Source organism: Mesocricetus auratus, unplaced genomic scaffold (assembly GCF_017639785.1).
Source record: "Mesocricetus auratus isolate SY011 unplaced genomic scaffold, BCM_Maur_2.0 Super-Scaffold_100028, whole genome shotgun sequence".
Classification (NCBI taxonomy): Eukaryota; Metazoa; Chordata; class Mammalia; order Rodentia; family Cricetidae; genus Mesocricetus; species Mesocricetus auratus.
In genome coordinates, this window is record NW_024429209.1 from 2,035,525 (window position 1) to 2,058,564 (window position 23,040).

Consider the following 23,040-nt stretch of genomic DNA (forward strand, 5'->3'; position numbering starts at 1 on the left):
AATGAAGAACCCGTCCAGAAATAAGTGGTTTATGAACACAAATGTACCGGTCTCAGTGGGATGCATAGCTAAATGCCAAAGCAAATCCTTACCACTTCAGAGACACTCAGAGTCTTCAAGCCCTTGGGAACAGGCAGATTCTTAACCAGGAAAAATCACTTAAGCGACAGAATGAACTATAATAAAACTAAAGCATTTATATTCACCAGGAAATGTGTTTGCTGTTTTTGAGATAGGGTCTCATTGTGTAGCACTGGCTGGCCTGGAACTATATAGACCAGACTGGCCTTGAACTCAAAGATCTTACTGCCTCTGTCTCCTCTATGCCTGGCTCATCAAAAGATCTTTATAGATTTAAAAAGCAGTCAAAGAGCGGGAGAAAATATTTACAAAACATTGCTACAAAAGGTACATATATCCAGCTGGATGTGGTGGTACATGCCTTTAATCCCAGCACTCGGGAGACAGAGGCAAGTGATCTCTGTGAGTTTGAGGCTAACCTGGTTTACAGATGGAATTCCAGGCTAGTCAGTGAGACACTAATAAAAAAAAGGGGGGGTGTATGTCAAAGACTTCTACTTAAGTTAAAAAGATGAAAACAGAGCCTGGAGAGATGACTCTGTGATTAAGAGCACTGGTCATCTTCCAGAGGACCTGGACCCAGGTTCAACTGCCTCCACCCACATGGTGACTCACAACCATTTGTACTGCCAGTTCCAAGGGATCTGAAGTCCTCAGGCAACAGGCATGCACATAATACATAGAGATATACATACAATCAAAACACCCATACACATAAAAAATTCTCTAAAAGAAAATAACAAAAAATGTACAAAATATTTGAACAGGTGATTCACAAAGGGGATGTCCTAATTGCCAATAAACTTCTGAAAGATGAGTTAATGAAAGTAAACTCAGCATAAACTAAACACACAGTGATTATACCATTAAACATCCAAGGGGGAGAAATACCTAAAGTTAAGAAGACTGACACAACCCTATAGGGTAACAAGAACATCAAACTGACAGACACTGCTGAAAATGGAAATTGGTACATACACTTGAGAACCCCTGATGGATTATTTTACACCCCAGAAATTCTCAGCATATGCCCTCCAGGCTGTACAAATGCATACCAAAGACATGAACATATCAGCATTAATCCAGCCCCCAAACTGGAAGGATCCCAAACAATTCTCAAAACTAAAATGATTTAGTTGAGGTTCACTGATAGAATAACAGGCCAAAACAAAGATGAACCAACTATAGCTTTACCATCTTCAAGGACAAGCCTAAAAACAAAATGTGGCTTAAAAGAATAAACCTACTCAAAGACAATGAAACATTATTATTTAAAACTTAGGAGAAAGTAACTTGCAACTCAGAATTAAACCTGATACATGAGTGCCAGAGTAAAAGGTATTTTCAAATATGTAAACATGAAAAAAATTACCTTCCACATACTTTCCTGGGAGTCTACTACCGAATGTGTTCCCAGAAAAGGCAGACACAGATTAAGAAAACGGAGTCTAAAACACAGAAAGTCAATAAAAATCAAGAGTTTAATGCCCTGAATTTGATGAAGGGAAGTTCCAAGAATCCAGCTGCAAAGACACCAATCGAAACTCTAGCGAGGAAGAGAAGGTTGGAAAACTTAAAAAGCCAAAGTTTTAGTGTTTGGGGTCAAATTACGCATTTAAAGAAAGCAAATGGCTAGGCGATGGTAGCACACACCTTTAATCCCAGCACTCAGGAGGCAGAGGCAGGAGGATCTCTGTGCATTCCAGACCAGCCTGGTCTACAAGAGCTAGTTCCAGACCAGTCTCCAAAGCCACACAGAAACCCTATCTCAAAAAACAAAAAGCAAAAAAAAAAAAAAAAGAAAGCAAATGTAAAAAGGATGCCGTTTTATGGTAGGGAAAGACTCAGAAGGTTCCACATAGTATATGACATGTCTTTATGAGATTTATCATTTAAATATAAAATGTACCCCCATGGGCTCATTTTTGAGCATTTGGTCCCTGGCCAGTTGTACTCTTTTGGAAGATTGTGGAGCCTTTGGACCTGTAACCTAGGTAGCACAAGTGGACACTGGGGACAGCTCTTGAAGGTAACACCCAGGTTGTTCTAGCCAGAGCTGTCTGCACCATGGACTCTTACTTGGATGCCACCCCTCCATGGTGGACCACAACTATCCTCTCTTCAGCTGCTTCCATCCAACAGGTGTCAGCCACAGTGACGAAAGATGGGACCAGCATATGCGGTATGACTCCAAAAGGAAAAAAATAGGAAGAGAAGAGTGATCATGGAAAAGAGCTGCTGTCTACAAGGAGACTTCCTAGACTCAAACTGCGGTGGCCATCACATGACTACATACATCCGTCAAACCCCACAGAACCATACACTAAAAATTTCTCACTGGTGTAACACATGTTCAGCACACGTGAGGCCTGCATTTAAGCTCCAGCACAAAAAAGAGAATAGTGAATTTTACTATGTATGCATTTATATATCAATAAAACAACATGAAAAGGACTGTTTTTAATGCCAAGGAAAAATACATTAAGCCAGTAACTTTAGGTATACATGACTCTGCTACAAACAGTAATTACATCAGCAGCAGAATATAACTACTTTATATCAACAACCAAAACTGTGATATTGGGAGAATGGTAGAGACATGTGACAGAGAGTCTGTTTACATGAGGAAGAAAATAGGTATTATCAAATTGAAAAGTCAAGAAACAGCTTTACAAACAAGTTAGTTAGAAATACTGGCTCTCTGGCTTCTTGGGGCCTTCTCGTGTGAAAGTAATAGCTACATTATGGACAATGTTTGCCTTGGAAGAACGGAAATCAGAGGAGGAGTGGAGCAGGGCATTGCTGTCGTCTGTAATAAGCCTCATGACACCCAGGGATCCCAGTCACAGTTCCAACACTTCAGAAGGAATTTTTCTACTTATGCATTGGCTTACAAAACACTTATTTAACATAACATGTAAAGCCAGGCATGGTAGTTTGTACCTATAATTAATCCTAGCACTTTGGAGACTGAGGCAGGAGGCATGCCATGAGTTAAGAGACCACCATCTGGGACAACACAGGACGATCTAGGCCAACCTGGGCTACAGAGAGACATCCTGTCTCAAAATATAATAAAAAAATAATCATTTCCACCTTGTTTTCCTTGCAAGTAGCTGAGCCCTGTGATGAAAGAGCCACCATCCAGTCATCTTTACAGCTGAGTTACTGGCAGGTGTCATATGGGGTTTTCTTTTCAAGCACTTGTGGTTTGACAGTTTACAGGCACAATAATCTCTTACATCATGTTCCCTAAGCTGTCAGCCTGTTTAGTCAATGTGACATTTCCAGGCAGTCACAATTTCACTGATTGTCTTTACTGCCTTCCTTTTACAATAATTAAAAGCTGATTTCTGTGAAAACAAATGCATATCTTCTTTGTTTAATCCTAAGCATAACATACCTAATATCTCAAAATAGCTAAATACAGGCAAATAGACATTACAAAGGATAACTAATGAAGATTAAATATCTTGCTAGGGTAGTCTGATAGCAAGCATTAACCACTGAATACCTGTGTCCTTTGCAATGGTGTTTGTGTGGTTTCAACACAATTAGGAGTGCATCTTAGGGTTTGTGGGTACAAATGCTACTGAAATTAATAGTATTTATACGTTTATGAGACTTACTTATGAAGGAGGTTCTTTCTCCCTCTCTCACTCTTTCCCCTCCTACTCCCTCCCCTACCAGTGAAGGAAGGGGTCTAGCTTTTGAGTCAGGATCTCTCTATGTAATCCTGGGTGGCCTAGAACTCGCCTGGCCTTTGAGTATGTAACAGCCCTGCCTCTGTTTCCTAAGTGCTGGAGTTACCAGCTTGCAATACCACTACACCTGGTTTCCCAGGTTTTCTCAGTATCAAATTGCCCTTACCAGAAAAGATAAGTTTTCTTGACTTAAATTCCTTAGTTTCAACCCTAATTAGTTTCAACCCTAAAGCAAACAGTATGGGGGGGGCATAAAAAGGGGAGGGTGGTTTGGGAGAACATTTGCCTAGCATGTACCAGGCCCCAAGTTTGATTCCTCGTAACACAGAAATGGAGAGAGGATAGAAGGGAGGGAGCATCTTTAAAAAAGTGAAAGTAAAAAGAGGTGAAATCTAGAGTGATCACAAAGACAAAATAACAGCATTTGGGAAACAGAAGGGATTCCATAACCCAGACTACCAAACTGCCAGGCAATAGACAGGCTATAGAAACCTGAGGATGGTGGGTCAGGATCTGCACAGATGCATGGTTCTAGTGCCCAGTTTATCCAGTCTATCTTTCCCCTCAACTCTCTCTACTGGCCTTTCAGGGTCTTGTGCTCTCTTCATATAGGAAGCAGATTTACTTCTACTTCCTTGAAGCAGCTGGGGAGCTTCAAGCAGAGGATTTTAAGACCCAGTTTTCTTTGCGGATCAAATGTGAAGATGAATATGAAGGCATCAATAAACTGCAAAGTGTCTTGGCATATTTATTACCTTGACAGAGGACAGACAAAAGGTTAGGAAGAAAATTAGGCAAATAAAAACTCGAGTAGGACCAGTCCATTCTAACTCCTGTAACCTACAGTCCTCTCCCAGGCTGCTCTGTGTCCCACTTAGGGAGAGGGGGAGACGAAGGGAGGAAAAGGATTGATGGAAGAGGAATCAAGATTGATTTTCTACATGGTTAAATTTGAGTTGCCCATTAGTTATCTACAGGACATTCAGAGCAGGTGGTTTGAAATACCTACCCAAGTGTAGCTAAAAAAAAAGTCAGAGGTGGAAATACAGACTTTAAAGGCATCAGAATATAAAGTATTGTTAAAAATAATAAAAACAGCCAGGCGTTGGTGGCGCACACCTTTAGTCCCAGCACTTGGGAGGCAGAGGCAGGCGGATCTCTGAGTTTGAGACCAGCCTGGTCTACAGAACGAGTTCCAGGGCAGCCTCCAAAACAATACAGAGAAACCCTGTCTCGAATAAATAAATAAATAAATAAATAAATAAATAAATAAATAAATTTTAAAAAACTAACCTATCTGCATGCCTGGTCTACAGAGCGAGTTCCAGGGCAGCCTCCAAAACAATACAGAGAAACCCTGTCTCGAATAAATAAATAAATAAATAAATAAATAAATAAATAAATAAATAAATTAAATAAATACTAACCTATCTGCACTCTTGTACTTCAGTTACTATTTTCAATGTAAAAACTCATTTTCCTCACCATAATCCTAAGAGGTTAGTTAGGTCCTGGGAAATTTCTACTTTACAGATAAAGAAACATACACTGCCAGGAGGTGGTGGCACACGCCTTTAATCTCAGCACTCAGGAGGCAGAGGAAGGTGGATCTCTATGAGCTTTAGGCAAGCCTGGTCTACAGAGTTCCAGGACAGTCAAGGCTACTTAGTGAGACTCTGTCTCAAAAAAATAAAAAAAGAAACAGATATTAAGTAACTTCCCCAAAGACATAAAGCAAGTATGTACCCTAGCTAGGTTTCAAATAACAGGTGTCCTGACTCTGGAATTCTTTAAAGCCATGGGGTTACTAGAGAGTGACTATAGACAGATACAGACTGGGAACACCATATTTCAGTTCATACAGTTTTCCCGAGTCCTTCCTTTCAAGTGCTTGGCATGGTTTCAGGCTCTGCAGATACAAAGAAAAATAAGACACTCTCTCAAAAAGTCCAGTCTAACTACTGCTAGCTGAGAGCAACTATTTATCAAATAACCAGTATCTGGCACACTAGCTAAACTTTCTGGACCTATTTCACCTGATTCTCATAACGACCTTATAGGATACATGTCCTCACTATCATTTTAGAAATACTGAAACTGAGATTTGAAGAGATTAACTTAGCCTAGGGACACTGGCTTAAAAAGGTCAGAACTAGGATTCAATTCAGATCCATCTTACTTCAAATTCAGTCTACCATATGGTATTACTCAGATAAACCTTCAGCAAGAGAAAGCAGAAAGTGGTTACAGAAGTTGGGGAGGGCCATGAGGAGTTGCTTAGTGGATACAGTTTCAGGTTTGCAAGCTGGAAAGTTCTAGAGATTAGTGTGTGTGTGTGCATCAGTGTGAGAATAGTAAAAAAGCTACTGAACTGTATAGCTTCAAACAGTTGTAAAGATCAGGTGTTGTATTTTTTTCTTTAAAAAGGTATTTTTTGGCAGGTGGTGCTGTTGTTATTGCCCAACCTGCTGCCCCTTGTAGTATACTTAATGAATCTGTTTTCTTCCCCATCCCACCACCCCCTCAAAAACTGTTTTTAAAACCTGGCACTTTTCTACTGCGCCATATGCGGTAACCAATATGTGTACTGTACTAAGGAAATATGGTTGAGCAAATAGTTTATTCTGCATAGCAGGAGAGGGGACAGGGAGAGCATAGCAAGGAAAAGAACTGAACAACTCTACTAATAAAGGAAACTATGAAATGTAAAGGTTTCCAGTATCACTATTATTTGGAGGACAGGGATTCCTAAGTCAACCTCTGAAATAACTCCCTCACCTATATAAAACTATCAAAGAAATATGCAATTACAGGCTAAGAAAGCAATGCAACCAAACAAACTTTGAGCATCAACAGAGTAATCGTGGGGACCACAATGCCCAGTCAAAACAGGCTCCAAGAATATTCCAATAGCCCTCTAACATAGTTTCCTAGCGTTCCTAGCATTTCAACACTGGAAACAAATTATTTCCCTAAACTGCTTTATCCAGCATGTTAAAGAATTTCTATGGTTCACTGTTTTTAGGACACAGATGATCTGGAGGAGTGTTGAGAATCACAATACCTAACCTTTTGAACTTCAATTTCCTCATCTGTGTTAAGAGATAAGTTCAACACACAGCTTAAAATATTAAAAATTGCTGGATGTGGTGGAGCACTAAGAACACAGAGGCAAGAGGACTACCTCAAGTTCAAGCACACAACAAAGAAATATGCAAGGCCAGTCTAGTCTGTATAATGAACTCTAAGCCAGCCAGAGCTATGTAGGAAGAGCCTGTCTTAAAAGTAAACTTACTTTAAAAAAATGAATTATCTTGCACACTGATTGATCCAAAGTATATGATCATTAAAGGTGGGTCCCCTCTCTGCCTGTTTGTACATAGTGAGCTCAGTAACACATCCTGGCTTCAAGGACACAGCAAGTATTCCTCAGATCTTCTTAAGGCAGATGCAGAAAAATGCTATGAAGAAAAGATGCTCATCTACAGTTTCTGTAGGAAAATACGGCTACTCAAACGTGCTCCTTAATCTGCAGCCCTCTACAAATACAGACCATCTCACCTTCATCTTTTCAGTCCTTTGAGTAATATTTAAATGGCTCAAAATTAACTTTAAATATGTAATGGTACTTTGAGAAAAATCTCACACCCATTCCATTCCCTCATTCACATACCTAATTCCTACGTCTCTCCAATTCAACACTTAACTGGTTTCTTGTGTGTTCCTGAAAACCCACATGCAAAAGCTATCTTTTAATTAAGCTAATATTCTTCCTCTCCCCCCCCCACCCCTTCTTGGTTTGTTTTTCAAAACAGGGTTTCTCTGTGTCACAGCCTTGGCTGTCCTGGAACTCGCTTTGTAGCCCAGGATTCCTTGGAACTCACAGAGATCCACCTGCCTCTGCCTACCAAGTGCTGGGATTAAAGGTGGGCACCCAGCTAAGCTAATGTTCTCAAAGCAAATTCTGGGGCCACCTGAGAGAATGAGGAAAATGTGAGAGGAGTCATCCACCCTGCTTTATTCAAAGTAGTGCCTCTACACACACACACACACACACACACACACACACCACGCATGTATTGGACACCAATCGGTGTGATAAGCTAGGCATTAAACATAACATTAACTGAGTACTCTTCAGCCCTTATCTGCACCTGAAATGCACTAACACTTCACACTTTGAATTTAGCAGTAACCTGAAAATGCGACTTAAATGAGGAAACTAAGTCACTGAAAGGTAACTTGGCCAAGCAAGACAGAAAGTAGGGCTTTCAACTCGGGCTTGACTAAAGTTCTTCCTCCAAAGCATGTCGCCCTACGCTGGCAAAACAGTCTCTGCACCCGTTGGAGCTCCGTCTAATGTGGGAGACAGGCATGAAAAGGGCACACAACAAAGAAATATGCAATTACAGGCTAAGAAAATAATGCAACCGAAAACGAACTGGAGGATCTGACAGAATAACAATAGGGGCCTACTTTCGAAGAGGAGGAGAAACCTTAAGGCCTCTTTGAGAAGATGACATTTATGATAGGCTTGCGAACCGTTTGGGGGGCTGCAGTGAGGAGGACCCCTTCCTGCTCACAAGGGGCAAACGCCTGGCCAGTAGAAGATGAAGCCAACTCGCCAAGGGCCCCCAGACATGCAGACGTGGCGTAAGGAAATGAGGATCTAGAAACTCGGCCCAGGGCTCATACGCGCCATCAATACCCCAGGCAGCCCGACCCCACTCGGCTCAGACCTGCAGGCCTCCCAGCCGGCCGCTGCCCATCGTCCCACCGCGGCTGACAGCGGCCGGCCCGCACTCGGGACAACCCCGCGGCCAGCCAAGGGGGATCTGGCCGGTCCCGCAGCGGCCTGAAAAGGCCTCTTTCCCGGCTCCTGGCCAGCTCCAGCCTGGCCCGCCCCGCCCCGCCCCTCCGGGCCGGCCTCATACCTGCACCGCCCGGACCAGGCCCCGACCGGTGAGCTGGCCCTGCCGCAGCTGCAGCAGGATGTTACCGGGCCGCGGCCGGCCTCCCCAGCCGCCCCATGCCGCCGCTGTGGCTGCCGACTGTCTCCCCCGGCTGGCCCCAGCTCCAGCCGCTGCCGGCGCTGCCGCCATGTCTCCTCGTCCGACAAACAGGAAGCAAGCGGCCCCGGAGCCGCGTAGATTTCTACGGGGCGGTGGAGGTCTCTCCACATCGCCCCCAGTGGACTGACTGGGAGATGCAGGCCGCGTGGCAGGGGATGTGCGCTCCCCGAAGTCTTATGGGAAGTGTAGTCTTTCTCCCGAGGCCGGGCAGGGGACAGAGATGCTGTGCTTCCTGGACCACCTGTTTCCCCACGTCCCACCTCCGGCATTTCTGTAAGGTTGCTCCAGATGGAAGACTAATCGCTGCGTGGGTATGCTCTCGAATTTCTTGTCTATTTAGGAAAGATGCAGCCGAGTGGCCTATGAAAGGCCTAGGCCAGAATTGACACTTGACTCTGAGTTCTGTCCTCTTCTTTCTACTGCTTTCAACCAAGTCACCGCACTCTTCCCTTGCTCCTCCTCAGTTAGTCCATCCAATGTGGGGTCAGATGAGTCAACTAACACTTGTATCATAATTAACAAATATATTTTATGTAAATAATACATAAAACATTCGAAGAAAATGGTGGAAAACACTTCATGAATTACAAAATTGTGTTGGGATTAATAATTTTACAGATGTAAATAAATAATTTCTAAGGGAGCCAGCTGCACTCCTCACACCGAACAACAGAGGAGGTGGAGAGTGAGGTGATAACAGAGCAGTGGGGGACCCTGTGAGGGGCTTGAGGCCACAGGGACCACAGCAAGTCCACACACAAATAAATGTACCTGGCTAGGGTGTGGTGAAGTTCAATGAAATCGTGCAAGGAATGCAGTTAGTAAGTCGTATCCTCTGCCAAATAGAACACTGCCCTGATTTCCCACTCTCTCTCTTCTGAACTCACATACAGCCGACACAGCAGACTGACTCTTTCCCCAGTTTCTCTCCTAGGAGGCCATCTTGGAACACAAATAAGGAGAATTGAATGTGATGACTTAGGATGTCAAGTAGTTTGCTACTTGTAACAAAGGAGGCTATAATTTGTTACACAAACCAAAATCCCTTGAAGTGTGAAATGATGTAACAAATGATTAGACTGAAACAATAGACATTTATGGGCACTGCCAAGACAAACTAGACTGTGGTTACTATCTTCTTGTTTTGTTGTGGGGTTTTTGTTTTTTGGTTTTTGTTTTGTTTTGTTTTGTTTTCCGAGACAGGGTTTCTCTGTGTAGCTTTGGAGCCTGTCCAGGAACTTGATCTGTAGACCAGGCTGGCCTCCAACTCAGAGATCTGCCTGCTTCTGCCTCCCGAGTGTTGGGATTAAAGGTGTGCGCCACCACAGACAGATGTGGTTACCATCGTCATGCCCACTTATAAGGTATGATTTCTACTCACCTCCAGAAGATCACTACTAGATTATCTGGTTTAAAACAAATAAAATAGGGCTGGAGGGGTGAGTCAGTGGGTAGAGGCATTGGGCTGTCAAGACTCAGGACCTAAGTTGGATTCCCTGGACCAATATTGGTGGAAAGAAAGAAATGACTCCTCTAAATTGTCCTCTAATCAATCTCTCAATCTCTCTCTGCACAAGGCAGCATGAACAACCATAGAAGGTGCATGGCATCCTGGGAAAGAGTTAGCTTAGAATTAAGACGAACTTCCATTCCCGCTTGCCTCAGCTTCTCCACCCCAGGTAGCTGTCTGAGCTGCTGGCTTTCTCATCCCCTCTTCTAATCAAAGACTACTTCCCTGAGCATAGACACATAGCACTGTCTCTTCTGCTCTCACCCCTGCTTTCTCCACTTGACATGTGACTCTGTCCACCTCTCCAGTTAGAGGTATTGGTGATCTGTTTAGTACTCTGCCAGGCTCAACTCCAGTACCCAGAACAGTGCCTGTGAGAGTCAGTGATCCATTTTTTGATATAATCAATAGATCACTGAACAGATAAAGCCACTCCTACAAAATTGCAACAAGCCAAACAGCACAGTAGAAAGAGAGGGTAGGGGGCAGCTGGTGAGATGACCTGGGGTAAAGAAGACCTCAATTCAATCCTCAGAACCCATTCCTGAAAGTCAACTTCTAACCTCCACACACGGGCCATGTCGTCCTTGCCTATGCATGTGCACATGTGTATGCGCACACACAGGGTGTGTGTAAACAAATGTTTAAAGAAAAGAAAAAGATGAGCAGGAATAGGCAATTCTTAGGACAAAGATGGCAAATAAATGTAGAGAAAACAAATAAACAAACAAAAACGTTAAGTCTCCTTGTTTTCCCCGGAGTAAAATGCTGATGGTGAGAAGATCTGCTGTGCCTTTTCAGAAAGCAATTTTTTATCAGTATGAAGTAAGTGAGAAGTGTGCCTTTTTTTTTTTTTTTTGGTTTTATGAGACAGGGTTTCTCTGTTTTGTTTTGGAGGCTGTCGGTCCAGCCCGGCCTCGAACTCATAGAGATCCACTTGCCTCTGCCTCCCGAGTGCTGGGATTAAAGACATGCGCCACCACCGCCCAGCTAGAAGTGTGCATCTTTTACTCAATAGTTCTCCTTTAGTATTACACTGAATAGCATTCTAGTTAGTAAAATTCTAGAGAATATAACCAAAGCAATTAGTCAAGAAAAAAAAAAGCAGCCAAATTGGAAAGGAAGAACTAAAATCATCTCTATTTCCTGATGACATCATCCCATCTGTAGGAAACTAAAGATTTCCACACACTAACAGAACCAATGAACAACCTCAGTGAAGTTTGCACAATACAAAACCACACAAAAAAACTGAGAAAATGGGGTTGGAGGATGACAGCATAGCTATTTAAAGTGCATACTCTTCTCGCAGGGGATCTGAGTTCTATTCCCAGCACCTACACTGGGAGGCTCACCCCAGCTCCAGGAGGACTTGATGCCCTCGTCTGGACTACACAGGCATCTACACTCACATGAACATACCCCATAAACACACAAATATATTTAAAAATAATAAAGATAAATCTTTTTTAAAACCTTCACCTTGAATTTGGTTCTTAAGGACTCTGGATGACTAGAAATTAAGGAGAAAGTTTCCCAGGAATCTGGGTGATACTGAGTGTACTTCATCTCTGTCCTGCTGCCTTCTCCCATGAAGACCAGCTGCTTCTCACCACAAGAGGGAGCAGCATCCTTCTGTCAAGAGGACCTTGATTTGGGTCAACACAGAAAAAAAATTAAAAATTAAACAAAACGGAAACTCTCAGCTTGACTAATTTTTCACAGTAATCCCAGAATAACCACATATGATGCTGTTATTCCTGGAATTAACTACAAAGATCATCTCAATTAGGCATACAGATTTTTCTAGAGCATTTTTTTAATCATAGGGAAGTCATAATCAAAGAAAATCACATTATTATATTCAGGCCACAGTAAGAAATGTCCAGGTAATCATACATCATCTTGTGGTGTCATTTTTAACACTGTTTTCATATTTTGTTTCTAATGTACTTAATGATTTGAGGGTTTTTTAATTATTTTTACAGTGTGTGTGTGTGTGTGTGTGTGTGTGTGTGTGTGTGTGTGTGTGTGTGTGGAGAGAAAGAGAGAGAGAGAAAGAGAGAGAGGAAGAGAGAGAGATCAGATAACAACTTGTGGGTGGGGTCCTTTTCTCTCCTTTCATCTGTGGGTTCTGGGTTCATGTCCATGTTTGGTGACAAGGGTCTTTACCAACAGATCCATCCACTGGCCCTTTGTTGTTTTAAATATTTACTTTATGGGCCAGGCACCTGATTGGTCTAATAAAGAGCTTAATGATCAATAGCAAAGCAGGAGAAATGGTAGGTGGGGCCGACAGGCAGAGAGAATAAACAGAAGGAGAAAGACAGAAAAAAGAGCAGGAGCCAGAAGAGAAAGGGTCAGCCACCCAGCCACACAGCCAGACGTGGAATAAAAGAAAAGATATACAGAAACAGAGAAAGGTAAAAACCCAGAGGCAAAGGGAAGACAGGTTAATTTAAGAAAAGCTGGCAAGAAACAAGTCAAGCTAAGGCTGGGCATTCATAAGTAATAAGACTCTGTGTGATTTATTTGGGAGCTGGATGGTGGGCCCACAAAAGAAAGACTCATTACAAATAGGTGCACATATTTCCTCATAGGGCATGATAAAGAGATCTCTTGAGTAGCCTCAGCATACAGAGGCCCTGCCACAAAGTACTTAAATGGGCTTTATGAGCAGCAGGCAGCACACTGCTCCGTGGCAGGAGACTAGGTAAAAGCCACGACTGAAGCTGGGGAGATGGACTGGGTCCAGGCTGTAAGTGCGAGGCTACAGACACCTAGTAAAGTCCATACCAAGAAAACCTCTAAATAGGTATAGTTTGTTTTAAAATGTGCTTAGATGCTAAAGAAAGAAAAGAAAATAGGTATAGACAGTCATAGAAGAATATGTTTTTTTTTAAGATTTATTTATTTACTATGTATACAGTGTTGTTCTGCCTGCATGTATGCCTGCAAGCCAGAAGAGGGCACCAGATCTCCTTACAGACAGTTGTGAGCTACCATGTGGTTGCTGGGAATTGAACTCACAACCTCTGGAAGAGCAGCCAGTGCTCTTAACCTCTGAGCCATCTTTCCTGCCCCAGAAAAAAAATAGTTTATAAATAATAAAATAAAGTCTTTAAAGAAAGAGAAAAATAAGCTGGGAAGTGGGGGTACACCTCTAATCCCAGCACTTGGGAGGCAGAGGCAGGCAGATCTCTGTGAGTTTGAGGTCAGCCTGGTCCACAAAGCTATACAGAGAAGCCGTCTCAAAGAGAGAGAGAGAGAGAGAGAGAGAGAGAGAGAGAGAGAGAGAGAGAGAGAGAGAGAGAGAGAGAAAAAAGAAAAAAAGAGAGAGAGAGAAAAAGAGAGAGAGAGAGAGAGAGAGAGAGAGAGAGAGAGAGAGAGAGAGAGAGAGAGAGAGAGAGAGAGAGAGAGAGAGAGAGAGAGAGAGAGAGAGAGAGAGAGAGAGAGAGAGAGAGAGAGAGAGAGAGAGAGAGAGAGAGAGAATTAAAAAAAACATGTAAAAATGGGAAATACATAGGGCACCTGGATCCTGTATGGTGCCTTGCTGACTTTGCTTTTTTTGAATGCTAATGTACAGAGAATGACAGCTGCTGAGAAGCAGTGGATTATGGAAGAGATTGCTGAATTAAACCCTAACTACTTTAGGGATAACTTGGCTTCAAAATGGAAGTTGGACAATGTGTTGCAATGATTCCTTTATAGTTCAAGATCAGATTTGACCAGGGGAGACCCATGAAAATCCTGGCTACAGACATAAAGAAATAAACCTAGAAAAACTACAAGACAGAGCAAGGGGACCAGACACCAATGAAAATGGGTGGCCCAGGTGATCCAGCCTCTCAGAGTACCTCTGTTGCAGTTTCCTCAGAGTTTTGCATCCAGAGCAGCTTCAAGGCTGTTGGCTGAGCTGGTCCAGCCTTATGGACTATTCTAGTTAGGACCGAGACTGAACAACAAATGTTATGGCTGGTTTTATCTCAATTTCCTCAGGGTTCCCTAAAGATGCCATAATCCCCAGGCAACAGGAAGTAGTCTAGATTACATGACACCCATATTCCCAAGAGATGGGTGGTTTTTGGTCATTTGGTGGATATGAATGTTTGTTGTCATTTAGGGGGTTGGTTACAAATTGTTACTGGTCATAGTCAGGGAGAAAGCTAAACAAAAGAGATTAGATTCAAGAATCTCTTTCTAAAAGGAAGAAGGGGGATATAGTATAGAAATAATGGATTAAGTAAGAGGGTGAATTGTTGAGTCTACTTTTGAATAACCACTAATCTTAAATATTTTACATTGGCATGGAATTTTGTATATTGATACAAATTTGAGGTTATTTTTGTTATGCTGTATATATGTTTCTGTTCTTGTTTAAGATATTGCATCTATGCAACTCATTTAAAAATGTAGTATAAAGTTTTAGTCCTTAAAAGCTATTTAGGAAAATAAAGAAATGCAGGTTAATTGTCAATCCTATAGTCATGTTAGGTATGTTTTCAAGGTCTTACAGAGATATGTTTTTAGATAGATAGGTGATCTTCAAACACACCAAAGACAGAATATGACATTTAAAATGTTTTAATAGCATAAGGCTTTTCATAACAGTGAGACATATCTGCTCCTGGAAGCACCAATTTGCTTCACAAAAGGATGATGGACCTTGAAGAACTTCCATGTGGAGTTTGCTTTCTTTGTGTCAAAAGCTAGCTATTTGAGCAAGAAATTTCCTTTGCTTCAACTGCTGACAGTATGCTTTCCAAATTGGACAAGCAGGACACAATAAGAAGATAGCTGCCAAACTTTGCTAAGCTAAGGTAGGACAGTCCTTCAAAATTCCTGCTTCACAGAAAAGTCTGTCAGATATTTTAGGCCTGTAGGCTTAAGGTGGATGCCCCCAAATTACAAAGGAACCTTGGGGTAAATGTCCAGGCAGTCAGATGTCTCTGTTGTTTCTTAGTTTTGGAAGTTGTTTGCTCTGCATTTCGAGTAATATTCTATCCTTCTTGGCTCTCTGATGGAGTTGAAGATGAGATAGTTACAGTTACAGCTTTCTTTGTTACCAAATTGAGAAAACAATTTTACAAAAGAGATGTAAAATGTATAAGGTTAAGTAACATAAAAGCTGAGGTTGTTGATCTAAGAAAAATTTTTAAGGTCTAAAAAGATAGTTTTAAGATGGTAATACAAGTTATGATAGGAAATGGTTTGGGTATAAACTTTAAATTTAAATTCATCAAGAGAAGGCAGATAATAAAGTATTTTCTCTGAATATGCCAAATACAAATGGACTGGACATTATGAATGCAATTCTTTGCCTGATAATTATTCTTATTGTTTATAGTTTTATTATAATTAAAGCCTTTTCTTTTTATTTAGATAAAAGGTGGGAAATGTTGCAGAATATTCCTTTATACTGTGTGAAGATGTGTCACTGTGATTGGTTAAATAAGATGCTGAATGGTCAACAGCTAGGCAGGAAGAGGTTAGGTAGGACTTCTGGAAACAAAAAGGTCTGGGAGAAGAAGAAAGGAGTCACTAGCAGGATGCAGAGGAAGTAAGACATGCAGGAGGAGAGGTAAAAGCCATGAGCCACATAACAGCACATAGATTAATATAAATGGGTTAATTTAAGTTATAAGAGCTAGTTAGAAACAAACCTAAGCTAAGGCCAAGCTTTCATAATTAATAAGAGGTCTCCATGTCATTGTTTGGGAGCTGGTGGTACAGAGAAAGACTTGTTATATCATCCCCTACTCTCTAGTGAAAACTTTCTTCTTCCCAGGAAGTTCCTCTCCTCTTTGTGAGTGACCTGGTGAGTTTAATTAGAGTTGCTTACAAGAATGTGCCTAGGAGGTTAGGGCAATAGGATCTAAAGGGTCCTTCGTGTCTGCTTCTAGCTAGCATGAATGTTCAAGATTCATCTATATTGTAGCATTTGGCAGAACTGCATTTCATTTTGGAGTTGAATTGGCAGTCCCTGTCACATTGTTCTGAGGCCTCTGCCATGTCTATCACAACCTGCTGTCTTCATTGCTTCTTTCTTCTCATTTCCAGCTCAGCCCAAAGCAGACAAGAAAATCTACACTATGGGAAAGCCACAAGACAACTCCATCTCTTCAACAAATTGCAATCATGTGAATTTTTTTTCTATCAAAGGTAGTTATCCCAAGGGTATGTTGTAGAATAGCAAACATGTGTTACATTTGTGTATACTGTGGAACATTTGTTTAATGGTGCAAGTATGTGTTGCATTCCTTTACATTGCATTTGTTTAACTCTGTGAAGCTGTATTACTCTGCCCATCTAAAACACCCGATTGGCTTAATAAAGAACTGAATGGCCAATAACAAGGCAGGAGAGAGGATAGGTGGGGGCTGGCAGGCAGAGAGACTAAACAAGGGGAAAAATCTGGTAAGAGAAGAGATCTAGGAGCAAGAGAAGGAGGAGGACTCCAGGGGCCAGCTACCCAACTACAGAGTAACAAGTAAAAAAAGTGTATAGGATAAAGATAAAAGCCCAGAGGCGAAAGGTAGACAGATAATTTAAGAAAAGCTGAGTAGAAATAAGCCAAGCTAAGGTAGGGCATTTATATAATCCTCCGTGTGTGTGTGTGTGTGTGTGTGTGTGTGTGTGTGTGTGTGTGTGTGTGTGTGTGTGTTTGGGAGCTGGACGGCAGGCCCTCAAAAGAGAAAAAAAAAACTAAAACCAACCAACAACAAGGATACCTATTGCCTGGACCTCCTTTTCCCCTTTGCTCTGATTAGCCCACTATGTCAGATTGTGAAGTTGAGTTCTCACCAATGGGATGAGACACAGTCACTACCTATGCTAGAGATGAAAGGCAGAGACCATCTGGCCAGCATGCTCCCTACCCCCATTTGGGTTCTGGTATACCCTTTTTGCAAGTTACTTTTGTTTTGTTTGTGTATTCCTTTGTGGGACACTGAGATTATTTTTTCTTACAGCAAAAATAGAAGTTAAGGGGTGACGTTGAAGAGCTGGCTCAGGAGTTGAGAACACTGACTGTTGTTGCAGAGGACCTAGGTTCAATTCCCAGAACTCACATGGTGGCTCACAACTTCTGAAACTCCGATTCTAGGGAATCTGATGCTCTTTTCTGGCCTTTGTGGGTACCAAGTACATATATGGTACACAGACATATATGCATGCAAAACATCCATACACATAAGATAAAGATAGCAAAAAATAAAGATGAGTGGAAAGGGGGAAAGGAGAAGGGAGCATAACAAAGGGAGGGAAAGAAAGAGGACTTGTACATCAGACGACATTGCAGAAACATGAATTCTGCTTAGATCCTGACTCAGTAAAATACAAATTTATATACAGTAAGAATTTTGGACATGAATTAGATATTTGAAGGTCTTAAGGAATAGTTGCACATTTTGGTAATGAGCTCTGTATTATTTTTTTGAGACAGGGCTCACTATACATAGCTAGCCTCAAACGCATGCTGTCCCTGCCTCTGCCCCCTGAATACTGGAACTATGTGCATGTCTGCATATACTCTCATTTTGGATTCTACATAATATTTCATGGAAACAAGCAAGGTTGCTTATAAGGCTACCATCTTCTTAACTCTTATTTATTCATCCATCCATTCATCCCTTCATTTGTGTGCATGCATGGTGTCTGTGGAAGCCAAGGAGGTTTCTCAGCAAATCTGGAAGAAGGCAGTCAGCAAGCCCCAGGGAACCTCTGGTCTTCATGCCCTGTTGCTGGGGTAGAAGCTATGTGTGTGGCCACAACCAGGTTTTATATGTGTAGGATCAGAACCCAGGCCCTCATGTTTCTTCAGCAAAGTGTTCTTACCCACTGAGCCATTTCTGCAGCCCCAAGTCTACCATCTTCACAGGTAAATTTGTTGAAGTTGAGTGAAAAGCACATGAGGGACCGCCATTTTGTTCTGGTTTTTTTTTCCTGATGTAAAAATTCCCCTCTACCAAGAAACCCTCCCAGACCACCCTACCCAAAGGTTGCTTAGTTCTCCCCATTAACACTCACTTCTCTTCCACCCTTCCTTTCTTTCCTTCTTTCTTTCTATTTGGCATGTGTGTGGATGTGTGTGTTAGCTCCAGAGGTTGACATCAGGTGTCCTCCTCAATTGCTCTCTGCTTTACTTTTTGAGACAGGATCTCTCAATGAGCCCAAATCTCACCAATTCAGCAAGACTGACTGACTACTGAGCTCAGGGATCCCCCTGCCTCTTCCCTCACGTACTGCCACCTGCTCCCCCAACTCCAGCACTGTGAGGACGACAGGACTGGGCCTGTATTGAGGGTGCTGGGGATCTGAACTCAGGTTTGTGCAACTGAATCATCTCCAGCGCTCACTCTGACTGTTCTTCATGAAACTTACGCCACTGTCACTTCAGACACTCAGAGTATTTCTCTCTACCAGAATCCAGTTCCAACAGGAATAAACCTGTTTTCTTGGTTTGCTGCTACTCTCTGGGGCTATGGCTGGCACCCAAAGGTGTTTAATAGACCTCTACTGCCCGGAAGGACACATGGATAGAGGGAACAGCTAAAAGTTGAAGGCACATGTTAGAAAAACCAACAAAGAAACACTGGCAACATCACCTCCCTCAAAGACAACAGAAAAGGAAGAGAGTTTCAGCTTTTAGCCCTGGGAGCTGTGGAGCCAGCTTGGAGTTTAGCTATTTATCCAACTGGCTGAAAAACAGAAACTAGATTCATGATTGTTAGCACAGATCCTTTTTCTGGGTGAAATCTCATCAAGAGTCCAGTATGTAAACCCTGATAGCCAAAAGCAGGTTTATTATTTTATAGCTTAGTCTCAAAAAAATAAAAATTAAAAAATTATCCAGTGGTTATGAGGAATCTAGGAAAACCTGGCCTAGCAATGCCAGTTTAGAGGTGAAGGGCTGGCTAGGGCAGCTGAGAAGTGGGGTTCTCTGCTTGGCAGGCTGCTTCTCCCTTGGCTGGTCATGTTTTTCAGGTGAGGAGGGTGCGCCTGGCCCTGCTGGGGGCTCCCAGGGTCCCGAGCTCACTGTCTTTCTCTGAGCTCTTGGCCTGCTCTGTTTGAGGGAGTAGAACTCCCTCATCAAGCCCTCCACTTCCCACTGCTCCTCCTTCAGCCTCCGGCAGCAGTGCAAGGCAGCAGGGTCGATGGGGTGAGCTTCTGTGTTGAAGATGTAGCCCCCAGCTCCCAGGATGCACTCCCCATGGGGGGTCATCACAGAGTCAAAGGTGGAGCCGTTGTTATGGATGAAGTTGTTAGGGTGAAACAGAAGATAGAGGTATTTCACAGTCTCGGCCAGGAAGAATGACTCCATGCGGTTGTCCAGCTTGTGGTCCCGGAGGTCCTTGATCTGCCGCATGAGAGGAAGGAGGGAGTCAGCACGCAGCATGGTTTGGGAGTAAGGGTCAGGCAGCCCAGGGTATACACGCTCTACCCTAAATAGCTGAGGGCCTTTGGGTGAATCATTTCTCATTTCTCTTTCCAAGCCACCATCGCCTCTCACCTGAATAATGACAAACTGGGCTTCTGCGTCTGCCCTTCCCCTATGGGGAGTCTTACCTGATACTTCTCATAACTCCCGGGGACATCTCATTTTACACAGGCTGAAAACCTGAGTCTGGCGGTTCCTTCAGGACCTAGCCCCTGCTCCCTCTCTCCCTCATTTCTTCCTACTTGGATCCTTTTCTTGTAGCTCCATCCACAAAGTACACTCTTACCTGAGTCTTCATGAATATTTTTAAACACGCATCTGTCTCAGGAAGTGAGGGAGCCAGCTATGAGGCTGATAAGAGACCAAACAGGAAGTACCTCTTCTTCTGTCCCTCTGCCCCTGCCCCTCTGTCTCCGATTCTAATAAGGTCTTTTTGAACTCTCTGAACTCTACTGTGGTCCCTTTAACCCTTTGTAGCTATTCCATCACCTATTCACATTTATACAGACCATCTGTGTAGATGGTCCATATAGATAGATGTAACACCTGCATGTTGTATAGTATATAACCCAGGAATTAATATTATTATTAAAGATTGGAATAAAAGAACACGTGTTTGCCAGTGGACAGGTATCAAGGGAAATTGGGATTACTTGGCAAGTTGCAACCAATGACACTGTGAAAAGATATTAATGTGTCATCTGTTTCCAACACAGTGCTCATGACAAACAGTGATGCATACTCCTGACCTGCCCTTTCCTCAGGAGCATCAGGTTTTTACTACCATAAATAACCAACTAGGGGTTGGCTACAGAAAATTTCAAAAGTTCACAAGCAGAGATGAGTAGGATAATATAGTACAAATGCTTACTTTCAGCTTCTTAGATTTACCAGTGCATTAAGCAAAATTACTTCCCAGGGGACTTTTAGCTTATGCAATACTGTGATTCACGAATGAACTCAAAGACCAAGTTGGATTTTCTTCCCAGTGTCACAAAGATTGAAGGGCTGTTCCCATCATGCATCTTGGGAGACCTCCCAGAGGCTTCCTTTCCATGGAAATGAGCTTAGCTTTCCCAGTGGACTCATCACTTTGGTTTTTCAGAGAACTGAACACACTGGAAGTCAAAACAAACCACCGCTTTCCTAACCCATTCACTACACGTCTTCTCTATCAAAAACTGATCTATCAGGAAGGAGAACTCAGCTGAAGAGCTCTTGCCCAGAATACATCACGCCCTGAGTTCAAATTTAGGACTATGGAAAGAAAAAAGGACCTATCTATACTTTACTTATAAAATGTCAACACATCAAACATTTTTGCAGAAGTTTTGTTTTTTTTTTTGTTTTGTTGGGGAAGTCCTGTTATTTGCCTGTTATTTGTCAATAAAGTACTGTTGAGCCAATAGGAATCTAGATAGGTGGGACTAGGAGTCCAGGAGGATTCTGGGAAGGAGAAACACAGGGAGTCAACATGTAACACCATGGGGTAGGAAGCCCAGAACTATTCTCTGGTAAGAAGCATACTTAGATTAACAATTATGGGGTAATTACTTAAGTCAGAGCTAGCCAGTAAGAAACAAGCAAGGCCAACAGCTTCATAATTAATATAGCCTCCTGTGTGTTTATTTGGGACTGATGCGGCTCTAGAACCAGGCTGGCGGGAAGGCTTTCCTCTCAAAGAAAAAGCTTCTCTTAACACACCCCAACACAAACTCCATAGTTTGTTAGGAGACACCCAGCCTACTTTCTTAGACACCTGTTTTATGTGTGTACTGGGGCTGTCTGCACTCCCCTGCTGGGTCCTACAAGCATGCCAACCTCTCTCAGGGAGCAGCTGGCCTGTCATTTCTAAAGTACAAAGAGGTCATGGCACTGCTCTCTCTTATGGATCCTACCCAAATTCCACTCCCTCCCGTGCCCACCAAGACCCTGCATCTCCTACCTCTGCCCTCTCTGGTATCTCCTCTCTATCCTTCTCCTTTGTCTTTCTTTCTGTCTCCCAGACACATTCCCATTACTTTTCCACTAAAATGTAAACTTATGAGAGCAAGGGACTGGGTCTGCCGGTCTCTAACCCATGGCCTTCGACAGTGCCTGGCACACGACAGTCCTACAGTAAACACCCGTGGGAACAGCAGACATGTTTATTAAGGATACCTGGCTATGGAACTCTAGATTTCATCTCTTAAAATTTATTTGAAAAGCCCTTGTACAAAACTTTCTACAAATCCTACTTTGTAAAACACATATTCTGACAGATAAGGACTGCTGGCATAGAGGCAGACGAGGGCTTAGGGTCTAATCCATCATGTTAGCTAGGCCCGTACCATTTGTAAAACTCCATCTTGGTTAATTATGACAATTTCAGTAACTACAATAATTTGGTTTCTAGAAGTAGATTAATTTATTGCCTTTTAAGTCTGACCACCCTGCCCCAGGAGCCCCATGTAGCAGCCACCAGGAAGGATGTTTATCAGTCACCTAACATTCTTCAACTGACTACTCACTGCTTACCCTAGCAGTGACAAACCACAGGCCAAAATGAAACCATGCTCCCTCCCTTGTGTCCTGTAACCTTGTAAGAAGACAATGCGCTCTATCTTACAGAGACCCCTCTGGACACCTTTCCCCAGAAAGGCCTGTGCTGTCTGACTCACTCTTCCCTTACCTATCTTTCTGCCTTGCTGACCTCCACACTTCCACTAGACACCAGGCCTTCAGCAAGCTTCTCTGTTCATAGTTTACAGCCACTCCCTTCTGGCACTAATGTCCCAGCACCACCAAACACACCATGGCTTTTGAGTGGCGAGAAGCTCTTAAGCACTTACCGTGGCAAATCCACACTCCACCCTGCTGATTTTCTCAATGGACTCCACAGCATCTCTCCCAAGTTCTAAGAGAGTGGGGTCCCCTGTGGCACGGTAGAGGTACATTGCGCTCTCGATGAGCTCTGTAAAGCCAAGCAAAAGCAAACCTTCTCGGTGGCTGAGCAGTCATAGCATGGAGCCCACACGGGGAAGGCAGCAAAGCATGCCTCCCCTCCATACCTGGTCTACAGAGCCCCACTGGAGAGAATCATGGCACAGCTTTTGGGACTACATGGCAAACTGCAACCAAAGAAACCACTGGAGCTTATGAATTTATTATTAAATAAATTCTGACATTATGGAAAGACTGAAGGTGTCCATGGTGGGTTTTCAGAGCCAAGATGCACAAATCCTGAAGCTCTGT

General features: G+C 42.8%; 2 protein-coding genes and 1 long non-coding RNA gene across 5 annotated transcripts in view; 1 reads left to right on the forward strand and 2 right to left on the reverse strand.

The window, feature by feature from the left end:
- The window catches only part of LOC106022380 (transient receptor potential cation channel subfamily C member 4 associated protein), a 63,693-nt gene extending 54,742 nt beyond the window's left edge, over positions 1–8,951 (reverse strand). For 2 of the 3 annotated variants that reach the window (XM_040733076.1, XM_040733075.1), the window contains exon 1: positions 8,720–8,951. In XM_040733076.1, coding sequence (XP_040589010.1) covers positions 8,720–8,887 — 168 coding nt within the window. In that variant the 5' untranslated portion in view covers positions 8,888–8,951. Of the gene's footprint in view, positions 1–8,524; positions 8,650–8,719 lie in introns of those variants that run through there. The other variant, XM_040733077.1, reaches the window with a different exon arrangement.
- Positions 8,952–8,965: 14 nt separating this feature from the next.
- Positions 8,966–16,612, forward strand: LOC121134574. Its single transcript, XR_005871675.1, has 2 exons — positions 8,966–9,168; positions 16,428–16,612. It is a non-coding gene; the product is annotated as an uncharacterized LOC121134574 (long non-coding RNA).
- A 2,532-nt stretch (positions 16,613–19,144) lies between these two features.
- Edem2 (ER degradation enhancing alpha-mannosidase like protein 2) overlaps positions 19,145–23,040 on the reverse strand; it is a 28,103-nt gene continuing 24,207 nt past the window's right edge. Inside the window, exons 10-11 of the mRNA XM_040732805.1 lie at positions 22,638–22,759; positions 19,145–19,725 (exon numbers count right to left, since the gene is read on the reverse strand). Of these exons, the coding sequence (XP_040588739.1) occupies positions 19,225–19,725; positions 22,638–22,759 (623 nt within the window). The 3' untranslated portion in view covers positions 19,145–19,224. The remainder of the gene's footprint in view (positions 19,726–22,637; positions 22,760–23,040) is intronic.